We start from the raw sequence: 14,696 nt of genomic DNA, 5'->3' as shown, positions 1-14,696 counted from the left end.
ATAAAATCCTCTCAAGCATTCTGTTAGCGAGATGGAAACCATACGCTGATGAAAATATTGGAGATTATCAGTACGGATTTAGACCAAATCGATCAACTATCGAGCAAATATGTATATACAATTCGTCAAATACTCGAAGAGAAATGACAATACAATTCTCCGGTATATCAATAGTTTATTGATTTTAGAAAGGCCAACGACTCGGTTAGAAGGAAATATTGTACAACATTCTTACAGAATTTGGAATACCGAAGAAGAGTTAGATTAATTAAAATACGTTTAAATGAATTTGTTCTGGAGTACTCTGTGAGGAAAATCAAAGATAACAACCAGGGCCTCAAGCTGAATGGTATTCACCAGGTTATGGCGTATGCTGATGACGTAAATCTGATAGGGGATGATAGGAGAACAATACAAATAAATGCAGAGGCTTTATTAAACGCTTGCAGGAACATTGGTTCAGAACTGAAGGTAGAGAAAATTAAGTACATAGAAATTCAATGGAATCGTAATGCTGCAAATTATGGATACGTAAAAATATTAAATAATACTTTCTGCAAAGTGGATACTTTCAAATATCTAGGATCAATATTAACAGGCTAAAAACATATCCGCGAAGAAATTAAATATCGATTGAAAGCATTAAGTTCGTGTTATTATTCAGTTCAAAATATTTTGTCTATCGAAGAATTTGAAGCTTAAAATATATAAAACAATAATTATGTCTGTTGTGTTCAATGGTTGCGAAACAGGTCTTTGAGGAAAGAATACAGATTGAATGGAAATCCTATCAGAAAACGGTCATTAAGAAGACCTAAGTGCAGATGGGAGGACAATATTAAGATGGATCTCGCAGAAATAGGAAGAATACAAAGTAGAAACTGAATGCAGTTGGCTAAGGATAGAATTCAGTGGAGAGCTTTTGTGAATGCGGCATTGAACTTCCGGGTTCCATAGGCCATAGAGTTAATTCTTTTAACTTATTATATAGGGTAAACATTAATTTTCAATACAATAATGATAAATTTTATTTTTTTTTTTTTGGATCAAAAGATCCAATATATTTCAGTCAAAAAATTTCTTGTAGGTCTTATATCTGGAGAACTACATACAGTGTAGTTGAACTCAAACTATCACTTAACTCAGTATGATGTGCTTATTCCTTAACAAGATACAAAAACTCAATTTAGAGGCCGTTCAAAAATTTTGTGGCCCCTGATCCAATTGGCCCAAAAGATCCAAAATATTTCAATCAAAAATTTTCTTGTAGGCCTTATATCCGGAAAAACTCACACTTAACTCAGTATAATGTGCTTAATCCGTAAAAAAACTCAATTTAGAGGCCGTTCAAAGTTTTGTGGCCACTGATCCAAAACAAACTATTGGCAAAGATCGTAATCTGTTAATGCATTTTTGATCATTCTTAAAATTCTTGGCGAACATCACAATCTTTTGATTCATTTTCTTGGATCATTACTAAAATTTTTGTTATTTTAATGTTTGCTTTTCAAACAACGTGAAAGAAACAGAGTGGCCCAAAAGCAGGTATACAGTCCCATACTGACCGGTCATGACATTTTATATGGTTTATTTATTGCTACTCGTACAGGTATTGACTTAGTTTCTTCCTTATCTATTCTTAATTTATTTTTACTTATACCTTGAGCTCGGAACAAACCAAAGCAAATAAATTCGTTATCTTAATAAATTAAAATGTCATACTTAATAGATGCAGGTCTGTACACCTACTTTTGGGCTACTCTGTATATTGAAATGTATAATAAATAAACAAGAGTACTCACGCAACATTATGTTGACTCCGTCTATTCATATTTTTCAGTAGGTCTGATCTTTTTTTTTTTTTTTTTTAAATCCCTGTTTGAGTACAAATAGCCAAACATACCTTTACATGTGAAATGTCTGAAATTTAATTTACAATACACTGGAGCTTAGAAAATACGGAAAGTTTTACCGTTCAAAATGCGGATATGTTCGGATAAAGAAGTTACAACCAAAGTAATCGAAGGTACTTCCTGTTTCCAAATATTCCCAGAAACCCTGAGAAAAATTATTCCTGACAAATTCTGGAAATGGGAATTAAAACTTCATTTCTAAAGTTGAATTGAAGGTAACTACTGTAATGTAATTTCTATAATTGAGGAGTTTGATGTAATAAAAGCCTAAGCGAGTTTACACCCTTTTTGCATCAAACGCATTTGTGGCTTTTGGCATGCTTGTTTATCCTCCTGGTAACATTTCAATTCAATATCGGAATAAAATGCTGCATATTACATTGTTTTATGTAAGAAAAAAAAAAAACACTACTTAAATTTTCAACATCGTTTTTCTCCAAATGCATGTTTCACACTTAAGAGCTTATTGCATCAAACTCCTCAATTATTAAAATCTTCACTATACAGATTCAGTATCGATCCTAGTGTCCATTACAATTTTTGTTAAAACGATACACAGTGTATGAACAATGATAACAATGCTTGTGCACAAAAAAAAAAAAAAAAAAAAAAAAGAATAAGAAAATATTTCCTTTGGTTTCATCATCATCATATCATAAGTGTTCTGCCATTATTGGCAGGTCACTTGCTGCAACTGAGAAGTTTCCATGCTCCACGGTCATCCGCTAACCTTTCGTCTTATGTACGATTTCTCTGTTCTGATATTGTCCATTAATTGTAGTCTCCTTCGCCCTCTCCCTCTCTTTCCTGCCACCATACTCTATAGCACATCCCTTATGATACAATTTATTCTTAGTCAATGTCCTGATCAGTTTTTCTTTCTAGTCTTAACAATATCTAAATTTGTTCTTTTCTTCCCCACCATTTCTAACACCTTCTCATTCGTTTCCCGCTCGACCCAACTAATTCTATCCATTCTTCTCCACAGCCACATTTCGAAAGCTTCCAGTCGTTTTTAATCATTATGAATAATGTTCATGTTTCTGCCCTGTACAACACAATACTCCATACGAAGCATTTTATGAGTCTTTTTTCTCAACTCTTTGTTCAAGGTCCCACCTAATATTTTTCATCCTCTTAAAGGCTTGTGTCGCCCATTCCTATCCCTGTTTTTATTTCACGTTCACACCTCATATAATCAGTAATAATACTACCAGATATCGAAAACTAGTCATTTGTTCTATTTTCTATCTTCCTATTTCTATATTTCGCTTTGTTTTCATATAGGAGAATAATTACAAGGATCACCCTTCCCAGATGCCCATTCCATGACTAATTTTTAAGTTTGGTTCACAGAGAAAGCATTATAATTATAGAAATATCACAAAAGAAACGCCCATTTCCATGTTTGTCACTGACCTAGCTGTAACATCTCATATTGCAACGTCTTGTGAGACCTTCAAAGTTTAGTGGAGGAGGAATTGGTTTCGAAGGACGCTCGTAACCTTGTAAAAGCCGTTTCCGCTGCTGCATTTATTTTATTTTGAGCTAACCAGACGCTGCTCTGCTGTGAGGTGTTCTTTAAGAAAGTGCCAACAACAATGCGGGTTCATGTGGCTCTCGAGACTCACTTCAATTGAGTTGTTGCCAATGAAATTAAAAAAAAAAAAAAAAAAAAAAATAACAACCAAACCTCAGAAGTAGCGAAGAGCTTGTAAAAACGTAAGATCACATTTTATTCTTAATATTAGTTCACAACGGTATTCAAGATAACCAAAGACAATGGTGGGTTCCACATATTGCTCAGCAGGTCGACACACGATGTTCACACATGTTGCGTAGTCACCCAGCTTTCATTAAGGTAAAGACCTAAGCGTAAATGTCTCATCATTGAAGATTCATGCCATACACCGGAACCGGACAATAGGGCGCCATTTTTAGGCACCCAGCCAGGTTGCCACTTGCATAGCTCCTCTTTTGATCACTACTTTATTTATAACAAATACGAAATTTCCCAGGAAGAAAGAAAGTAAAAAGTAAAATTTTAGGAATTACTGAAGTTGTTTCAGTAAATGACTCTACGATGTTTGTGTGATAACTTTTTTGTAATTATTTTGTGACATCGCCGTATGAACTACAAAACCACAAACATCACCTTATGAACATCAATATCGCCGTATGAATTAAGCTCAGTGTAAGATCCTAAGAGGGTTGCCATATTTCAAAAATGAAAATCCGGAAAGCTACTAAATTACGAGAATCTTTGAAATGCATAAAATGAAAAGAAATGTTATATACTAATTTACTTTCTTCCATTCGATAGAGTTATTTAAGTATTACGCAATTAATCACATTTTTAATAATTTTAGTAGACCTTCTCCCTAGTTAAGCAGACGTAAGCAGATGATTTACTCCCTCCCTCCCTGGTAAGCATTTTTTTTTTTAATTTCTCAGGATCTGTTATGATTCGTGGCTTTCAGAGTCTGTTTTAGCTCATTCAAAGTATGATGCCTCCTTTGAAAATATATTTTTCTTCTTGAATGGTCAGCGGAAAATTACCAAACATATCAGTCAGGGATTATTGATTAAAATATTCCAGATACAGAGTGAAACAGAGTACTAAAGATAACAATAAAATTGAGCAGTAAAATCTTTTGTCCCTGGTCCAATGAAACGAATGCTTTGTTCAATGTCAAAGTAGTTAAATCGTGAACTTAATTAAATCCATGTTTTAATCGATCCAATGCCAAAACCACGAATGTGCAAATTTTGCTATTTTCACCTAAGTGCAATTTCATGTTATTTGGGGCACACAGATCCTAATACCAAAGTCCCTTTTGTGAAATATGAGTATATTAGAAGTTATCGTCAATTCCTAAAACATGGTACCTAAGTCTATATACTTTTTTTTTCAACTTATGAATTGTCATACTTAGAAGTTAAAGAAAATAATTATATACCTAATCCTGTGGAAAAAGAAAACTATAATATTCGCTTCCTTTTTTCTTCGTTAAAATCCGGGACATTTAAGCGTCCCGGGAAATATTTTTGAGATGCCGGGACGAAGATCTCGATTTCGAGACGGTTCTGGATTTTCCGGGACGAATGGCAACCCTAATAGAAACTTAAATTTTTCAAGCACAATATTGGATCTATAATATTAGAGTACTGTCCAGCTCATAGTCCTCAAAACAGAGGAAGAATAATTGCATTTTAAAACTTGAAGTATGTAACCTGACAAAAATACCAGTCTTGTGGTGAAATACCGGAAAGTTGGGAACCCTATATTAGGCTGCAGAATTTTAGATTGCACAAATGTCAAAAATGGGACATATTTAGTAGTGAAGTTAGGTTTCAAAATTTATCGAATAGGGTAGAAGAAGTTTTCACTTGACTATAACTAACTAACTAACTAACTCTATGGCCTATGGAACCCGGAGGTTCAGTGCCGCGTTCACAAAAGCTTTCCACTGACTTCTATCCTTAGCTAATTGCAACCAGTTTCTACTTTGTATTCCTATCTCTGCGAGATCCATCTTAATATTGTCCTCCCATCTGCGCCTAGGTCTTCCTAATGGTCGTTTTCCTATGGGTCTACCAGTCAAGACTTTGAAAGCGTTTCTACTTTCTTCCATTCTAGCTACATGACCTGCCCACCTAAGCCTCCTAGACTTGACGACCCTAACAATGTTGGGTAAACCGTATAAACTATGTAGTTCCTCGTTATGAAGCTTCCGCCATTCCCCATTCTTGTTCTTCTTGGGTCCGAATATTCTTCTCAGGATCCTGTTCTCAAATACTTTCAGTCTATGTTCTTCCCTCAGAGTAAGCGACCACGTTTCACAACCATACAGAACAATAGGCATGATTATCGTTTTATATCGTCACTTGACTATAGTACGAGTTAAAGTTTAATAAGACCAAATCAAATTTTTGAGATTATTTTAATGGAAAATTAACAAGTACAAGTTTTACGTTTACGACATGTTATGAAGTTTGGTTTCTATGGCGTGACATTTTATCAATTAATATTGAAACCAGGAGTGGTAGTACATTTCTATCGCTTCCGGTTTTTGTAGAGATTAGAGTGGAAATGGAATATACTCTTGGAAGGAATAATTGAATACAGAAAACAGTTCCTCTCTACCTACTACAGTTTTTAGTCTATATCGAACATCATTAAAACTGCAAGAGGTCGATAGTACATCTTTTTACGCTTAATCGATTCCAAGAAACTGCTAGGGATGGACACGAGTCGAGCTAAAACTCGACTTGACTCGAAACTCGAAGAAAGTGGGAGGAAACGGGAGAACCCTGAGAAAACCCACGCACACGGTGTTTGTCCACCACAAAGTTCACTTGGCGGGGGCTGGGATCGAACCCGGGACCCCAAACACCAGAGGTGAACGCTCTACCACTGAGCCACCGCGGCCCGAGTTTCGAGTCGAGTCAAAGGTAATTTTCTCGAGTCGAGTTCCGAGCCGAGTCAGTGTTTTGAGGTCGAGTTTCGAGTCGAGTCGAGTTTGATAAACGGCTCGCTCGTTTAGCTCGTTTTAACTCGTTTTGAAATCATGGCGTGATTACACTGGAAAGCGAAATCTATGAGAAATGTAAGCAGTAATATGGAATATCTTTAGTGTTGCTCACGAGATGGGACACTGCTCGCATCTCGTCTCGTCTCGATTAACAAGACGACAATGGATTTTTATAACGAGACAGCCTCAAACGTCGTGAGCACCAATATAAGCACAGGTATATACTGTAGTTCTTAGCATCGAGGCTGAGACTGCACGGTCGAACAATGAGCCGTAGCAGAAGGCAAACACGGATAGTGATGTTAACTGGCTCAGTTCGGTTCAACTGAGCGAGTAGCGCGAGCCGGCTCGGTTCAGATGATGCACCGACTCAGCTCAGGTGAGCCATCGGATCGAGCCATCTCAGTTGTGGTGAGCCATCAGCTCGGTTTGTTTCGCCTCGAGCCGGCTCGGTTGGGTGAGCTGTTGGCTTGGCTCCATAGTGAATGAGCTGTGAACCGAGCCGCTAGAGCCGTTGAGAACCCTAAACCCGAGCCGAGAGGATTTGAACATATTTGGCCGATGCCCTTTATAACTTTTAACGATTTTTCGTTCGAGCCCGAATACTTGCTCCTCCGGATCTCAAACCCAGGACCTCGTAAATGATGTCCTTGTTTTCTAGACTTCACGACTACCGAGGTCAGTAGTCAACTAGTTTTTAGTATTCAGATACAAACCGCCTAATTATGTTTATACACAGTGGTGTTATAATAATAATAATAATAATAATAATAATAATAATAATAATAATAATAATAATAATAATAATAATAATAATAATAAAGTTGTAGTAGTAAGTATGTATCATTGATAATAATTATATTGTCTATGTAGAATATTTGAAGAAAGTACTTGAAACTACACAGAACATTTGGCTCGACTCGACTCGAAACTCGAGTCAAATTCGAGTCGAGTTTCGAGTCGAGTTGGAGAAAATTTTTCGAGCCGAGTTCTCGAGTCGAGCTCAAAGATGTCTATTTCGAGTCGAGTTGAGTTTCAATGAAAACTCGCTCGAACTCGCTCGTGCCCATTCCTAGAAACCGCTTCTCGCTATCTCATAGTTCAGTCACTACTCATAGCCTGAGGTCATTAGTAGAAAGCTATTCTTGGTGCAATTCGATTGACTGATCATTTTTAAAAAATTAAAATTTTGATCATTCTTGTAAAAATTTTCGTATGAATATCTTCAATTTTTTCAGGTTAAAAACTTTCGCACTTATTGGAAGTTTTGAAAATGATTAAATTTTTTAGAGCTTATTTAAAAGTACCTGAGAACTTTTGTGTAAGTTTTTTATCATTGTTTTTAAATTTTGTTTCAACACCTTTGTTTAATTGTTTCAAGTCTGAAAATTTTTACACTCATTAAAAGCTTTCTAATATTTTTGATTAAATATTTAGTTTAAAAATTCTTCAAAAGTTGCAATTGTTGAAAAGTTTTCTAAAATTTTTGTTTAGAAATGTTGTTTAACATTTTTCACTACCTGAAATTCGTGGCTTGCTGGAAAAAAAATCTAAAAAAATCGAAGCAGTTTGAGAGTAAAACTAACTGGCAACACTGTAACACAAGAATTGCAACGTCGTGATGCAATCATGCATGCCAGAACAAGTATTTGACGTCAGCAAAATTGTATTACATCCGTGATCAAACTATATATATCTATATCTATCTATCTATCTATCTATCTATCTATCTATCTATATATATATATATATATATATATATATATATATATATATATATATATATATATATATATATATATATATATATATATATATATATATATATATATGAGAATAATTATGAACACGTCATAAAGAAAAATTTAGAGAAGTACCTTAGTCCTAAAGACCATTTACCAATTTCTAATTTAGACAATTGCCAAATTTAAGTGGTGAGCCAATGTATACATCTCCCAAAATTTAAGATGACAGCATCATATACCAATATTCTATGAAAGAGAATATACCCCTATACTCAATTATACTATAATGATATGACGTGATAAAGCTTCATCTTAATGGTCCTTGGGACAATATATTCAAAGTACCGCTTCATGCTAATTCAAATGTACCGTGAAAATTCAAATTTTCCACTATGTTGGTTACTTATACTTGTGATATTTTCATCATGAAAGGATACAACGTGACAATCGACACTTACAGAGATAGTATTTGTATCCTAGAGAACATCTACTAAATTTTCTTTTTTTGAAAATTCCCAAATTTAAGGGGGGGGGTCTTATGTTCTCCAATCGAAATTTACGAGTACATTAATATAACGTGTCCGTGTTCTCAATTACAAGGCTCATTAAAGAAGATAAATTCAGTGAGTAACTAATCACATGATGAGCATATATATATATATATATATATATATATATATATATATATATATATATATATATATATATATATATATATATATATATATTTACTAATTATTTACCCAAAAATGGAACAAACAGTATCGAGCCAAATTTACAGAGGTATATATTTGCCTTCTAGAGAACATTTATCAAATTTTATTTTTTGACAATTTCCCAAGTTAAAGGGTGTGCTTTGTACCCCGGCTGGTGGCTCACTGGCAGAGAGCTTACCTCTGGTGCGAGAGGTCCTTGGTTCGATTTTCGGCCAAGTAAATTGGTGGCGGACATCATGTTCGTGGACTTTCTCGAGGTACTCCCGTTTCCTCCCACTTTCTCATTCTACCTGTTCTTCCATCATCATTTACTTGTTTAAATCCTTGTCTCCCTTAGCCTAAAGGGTATAACGTTGGACGTTAAATTGAAGGATTTCATTTGATTTAATTTATCCTTATTTCAAACAACATGCTATAATAATAATTATTGGAGCAAAATCCTTCTTTACTCGATTTACGGGTTCGTTTGCCCGAATACTCTCGTTTGCCCGTTTGCCCGAATACTCTCGTTTGCCCGTTTGCCCGTTTGCCCGAATACTCTCGTTTGCCCGTTAGCCCGAATACTCTCGTTTGCCCGTTTGTCCGAATACTCTGAGATGCCTGATCCGTTCTTAGCTCAATTTGACACGGTGATTCGAGAGCGCACTCTGACTCTCGTAACGGGTTGCATGCCCCGATCGGACAAACCATCGAGGAATAATCACCGAAAAACGAATATGCCCACAGATTTAACATTAGAATAGCATTTGGCACGCGAATTCTCATTGTAAACAATAGAAAATAGAATTTTTAGCATTATAAATAGTGTGAAGTCCCTTTCGTTTTGTTGTGCGAACAAAATTTTTCAAAGCCATTACGCTTTTCGCTGATATGCCAAATTCAATTTCCATATCGTGCTTGTTCACGTAAACAATTGATGCATTAAAAATTCTATGAACAACACTGTTTTACAAGGGTTGTATTTCTGAAATGAAATTCTGTACTATGAAAGGAATGTGACATGGAAGTTCAAATGAGACATCCGATTTGATCCGTCAGGGATAGTTTACGAGTAATTCAAACATTCATGTACTACATATATTCATATCCATGCCAAACAGTATATGGTGACAAAAGGGAATTTGGAAAGTAAGACCTTGCAACATTTGACAGCTTTCATTTTTCAGAGGTTGGCAAAACTTGCCCGACAGTGTTTTGTTGTTGCAATGTGATGTTGGGTGTAGTTTGTGAGTTAAACTGAGCATGTGAATCTGGTATTTTATCGGGCGTTAGTGCTACTTACTGTATATAAACTGAATGCTGTGGATTCATTTTGTTTGTGTTTAAGTGGAGTAAAAAATGCCTCGCACTCGTGGTTGTAAGTACGCAGCTAACAACTTCTGTTATGTTTGTGGCGACTTCACGTTCGTGAGGAACAGGAAGAAAATCACATCCATCATCAAGAGAGCATATAAGCAGTACTTTGGCGTCGGAGCTGGTGATTTTGATAAGAAGTGGTCACCTAATATGTGTTGTGCTACATGTTATTGTAAATCAATTAAGTGGTGGCAAGGAAAAAATGTTTCATTATTTGCTGTACCGATGGTTTGGAGGAAACCACGGGACCATTTGACAGACTGTTATTTCTGCTTAACCAAAATTCAGCAAATTTGCAAATCAAAGAAGCATATTGTTTATCCGGATCTGCCGTCAGCAAGACGACCTGTGGCACATTCTGAAGCTTTACCAGTTCCTTCAAGGCCCACAGATATAGAAGAGATGAGTGATAGTAAAGCAAGTAGCACTACAAAACTTACATCTTCTCCGGAAAAAAAGAAGGGATCCCCCGTATCAAGGCACGAGTACGCCCACGCCACGTGTATTACAGCAGGATGATTTAAATGATTTAGTGCGAGACTTAGGACTCAGTAAACAGAAAGCAGAATTGTTAGGCTCCAGGTTACAGGAATATAACCTTCTCCACGAAACAACCAACATAACCTTCAGGAACAGAGAACGTGCTTTTGTGTCTTATTTTGCCAGTGATAGTTCCGTGACATTTCGCAATGATGTTCATGGATTAATGGCAGCCTTGCAGATAACATACGAACCTGGTGAATGGAGATTATTTTTGGATGCTTCGAAGAAGAGCTTAAAAGGTGTATTGATGCATATCGGGAATAAACTGCCTTCAATCCCAGTTGCATATGCCACTTTTACCAAAGAGAGTTATGAAATTTTCAGAAAGATATTAACCTTAATTAAGTACAGTGAATATAAGTGAAAGTTGTGTTGTGACTTCAAGGGCTGCAACTAGGTTACACGAAGTATGCATGCTTTTTGTGTGAATGGGATAGTTGGGAAAGAACTTCCCACTATGTGAAAAAGAAGTGGCCTAAACGCAATTGGACAGTTGGTGAAAAGAATGTGCAACGGGACAGTCTTGTAGATCCTAGAAATGTTCTTGTTCCACCCCTACATATAAAATTTGGACTTACTAAACAGCTTGTGAAGGCAATGGATCCCAATGAGCCAGCTTTTGCATATCTTGCTGACAAATTTCCTCGACTGTCAGCTGCAAAAAATAAGAGAGGGCGTGTTTGTAGGTCCGCAGATACGAGAACTGCAGGAAGATAGAGGTTTTGAGGCATATCTCACAGAGAAAGAAAAGCGCACATGGATGAGTTTTACGAAAGTAACCCAAAACTTCCCTGGGAAAAGACGGGACCCTAAATACAAGGAGACGGTGGATGAAATGCTTGCAGCTTATCAGGATTTAGGGTGCAAAATGTCCTTGAAGGTGCATATCATGGACTTACATCTGGATTACTTCCCCAGTAATTGCTGTGACATATCCGATGAACACGGAGAAAGATTTCATAAAGATATATCCACCATTGAAAAATGCTATGAAGGGAAGTGGATGCCCACCATGCTGGCAGACTATTGCTGGTGTATCATTAGAGACAAGAGAGACACTCAGTACAAAAGAAAAAAGTAAACTATTATGTACGGTCGACAGCTGTTTCGCACACTTACAATTCTATGTAATATATAGTGTCAACAATATATAGTAATGCTTTACAAACACAAACATTACGTGCTGATTACTCCAAAACTACCCCTGATGCAGAAAAACTAAAATCAGATTTGAATTCAGCAGTGAAAATCCTTTCAGAATCACTACTTTGTTACCCAGAAATAGAACTTTATTTATTTATTTATTTATTTATTATTATTATTATTATTATTATTATTATTATTATTATTTTTTTTGTAGAATAGTGTAATCAATAAAAGTCAATCGTTTCGCTCCAGATTGTCACATTGCATATCTAACACTCAAAGGTCTGAGAATACAGCCTTTTAAAAGAAAAAGCGTAGACCTCTGATGGCAGTATATTTTAATGTATTCAACTTGTTTAAATTATGATGCTTTAACTTTGCAACCAATCAGAGCTCGTAGAGTAATGTATTCATGAGTTATGGTACTGCTTTTCTTTTTAAATGCACTGATAACAAGTATAAACATTACTTATTTGTGGGAAAGATTGCTTTTCTCCACTTTCAATGTGAATCTACTTCTGAAACAGTGAATCTACTTTACACTATAAGTTTTGTAAAAATAATGCAGGTTAAGATTGTTTTATTGTTCGTTAAAGAAAAAAAACTATTTTGTTTGAAGATATTTGTTCGTTGCGTAATCCAAACATGGAAACCGCTGTTTCACAATATTCATTAAATTACAACATCACCTCTTGTCTAGTACCTTTTAAAGAAGGTACAAAATAGAATCAAGCATTCGACAAAATAACAAGTGTTTCTTCCAATTCTTTTTCTAAAATTACCTGGCCTACAAAGCGTTCTTTGTTTGTTTCTCTTTTCATTGTTCTAATTACACTATCTTTTTTCTTTTGTTTTTTACAGCTGTTCGATTATAAGCATTTGTTTATTCTTCTGTAGTGTAGTGTTCACTTTGAACCCTAGACATAAAAAAAGCTGGTTAGCTTTGCTAGCTTAAGATCGTCTTATCGGCACTTTCACCTTACTTTTATACTATATATAGAGAGTTCCTTCTTGGCTAAGAGGTTAGCGTAAGTGCCTTTCGCATGACAGACCCGGGTTCGATAACCGGCAGTTCATGTGGCTCGGATCCCACGTTAAGTAGTAGGTCCATGTCTCATATAAACTCGCTGCTGAAAGCGATGTAAAACTCATATCAGATGCTACGTACATACAAAATAAACTAAATGGAGTTTTCGTTTCAAATGTGAAGTAAATGTATTTATCCTATTCGCAATGTTCGGAGTAGCGATTTCAATTCCGAATTTCGGAATGTTCATAATCTTGGAATTACGAAATTCCGAATTTTCGTGACTTCGAAATTTCGGGTTCAACTTCCGGGCATGCGGAATCTGTACTTTTCTACATTCCGAAGTACTGGACTACAGTTCCGGGATTGCGAAATTTCAGAAATTTCGGAATGGAACCCTGGATAAGAGAAAGGATAGCCGTTCTAAGAAATTTGTGGAAGAGAAACTCTGTGGTGCGTTTTAGAAAGTTGGTAGCATACTTGTGGAGTTCATGTGTGAAGATTGTGTTATCAGTTGAGGCTTGGATGGCAAAGTGGCGTACGCCACTTTTGAGACATTTTGATATATTGAGACGTACACCACTTTCCCGCGAGGGTCATCGTGAATTCAAATACAATGTTCTTTACCTCTTGGCCTATTTTTAACTGTGAGAAACGCAACTTTGCCATCCAACAGGTTATGGTTTCAAGTCCACGGAAATGGCTTAATTTTTTTTTTTTTTAATGAGTTAGCCGCTTTGCCAACGAACGCTTTAGTTCTCTTATCGATTTCAGACTTTACAAACAATATTTCATATCGAATAATGCATAAGAGGAAAATATCACTTACCTCCGATAGGATCTGATTCATCCACACGTATCATTCCTTAAAACCTGAAACGAAAAAATAAGCACAATACTAAATAAAACTGGACCAATAGTTATTACAATGGAAACTAAAAGTATAACAAAAATAATTGATCTCATTACGTATAGGTTTGCGTCAACACAATGTAAGTATGTATTTTTTAGTTTGGGATAATCAATATAGCACTTATAATTGCTTGTTCTAGCTTTTTTTTTTTTTATTGTACTGTGGTCCGCAAATTTTGCAAAGACTGGTACTGGAGGTTCAAAATCACCAAATATTATTTAGTGTTGCACACAAAACGAGACAGAGCTCTACCAATAAAACCAAATATACTTTTAGAAATGGAATAACACCTTCATGATAACTTTTCGAGACGAGACAGCTTCAAATCTCGTCTTGTAGGCAACATTGCTTGTCCCCACGTCAGTGTTTTGTCTTTGTCAAAAAGTAAAAACAAAGATCATACTCATGGAGCCATATTGATACTCATTTATATGATCAATCATTGATCATTTATACAGTCATTCACAACAGTGATCATTCATACAGTTATTCGCGACAGTGAACATTTATACAGTCATTCGCAACAGTGATCATTCATACAGTTATTCGCGACAGTGAACATTTATACAGTCATTCGCAACAGTGATCATTCATACAGTTATTCGCGACAGTGAACATTTATACAGTCATTCACAACAGTGATCATTCATACAGTTATTCGCGACAGTGAACATTTATACAGTCATTCGCAACGGTGATCATTCATACAGTTATTCGCGACAGTGAACATTTATACAGTCATTCGCAACAGTGATCATTCATACAGTTATTCGCGACAGTGAACATTTATACAGTCATTCAC

At 35.8% G+C, this 14,696-nt stretch overlaps 1 protein-coding gene across 2 annotated transcripts in view; it reads right to left on the bottom strand.

The window, feature by feature from the left end:
• The window catches only part of LOC145670426 (myosin light chain kinase, smooth muscle-like), a 227,886-nt gene that overhangs the window by 182,276 nt on the left and 30,914 nt on the right, over positions 1–14,696 (bottom strand). For both annotated transcript variants that reach the window (XM_081739093.1, XM_081739094.1), the window contains exon 2: positions 13,811–13,856. In XM_081739093.1, the coding sequence (XP_081595219.1) occupies positions 13,811–13,844 (34 nt within the window). In that variant the 5' untranslated portion in view covers positions 13,845–13,856. The remainder of the gene's footprint in view (positions 1–13,810; positions 13,857–14,696) is intronic.

The sequence above is a fragment of the Thermobia domestica genome, chromosome 14 (genome assembly GCF_964235325.1).
Source record: "Thermobia domestica chromosome 14, izTheDome1.hap1.1, whole genome shotgun sequence".
Lineage (NCBI taxonomy): Eukaryota > Metazoa > Arthropoda > Insecta > Zygentoma > Lepismatidae > Thermobia > Thermobia domestica.
The sequence above is the reverse complement of the archived record's forward strand: the minus strand, read 5'-3'. Positions and strand labels throughout refer to the sequence as shown.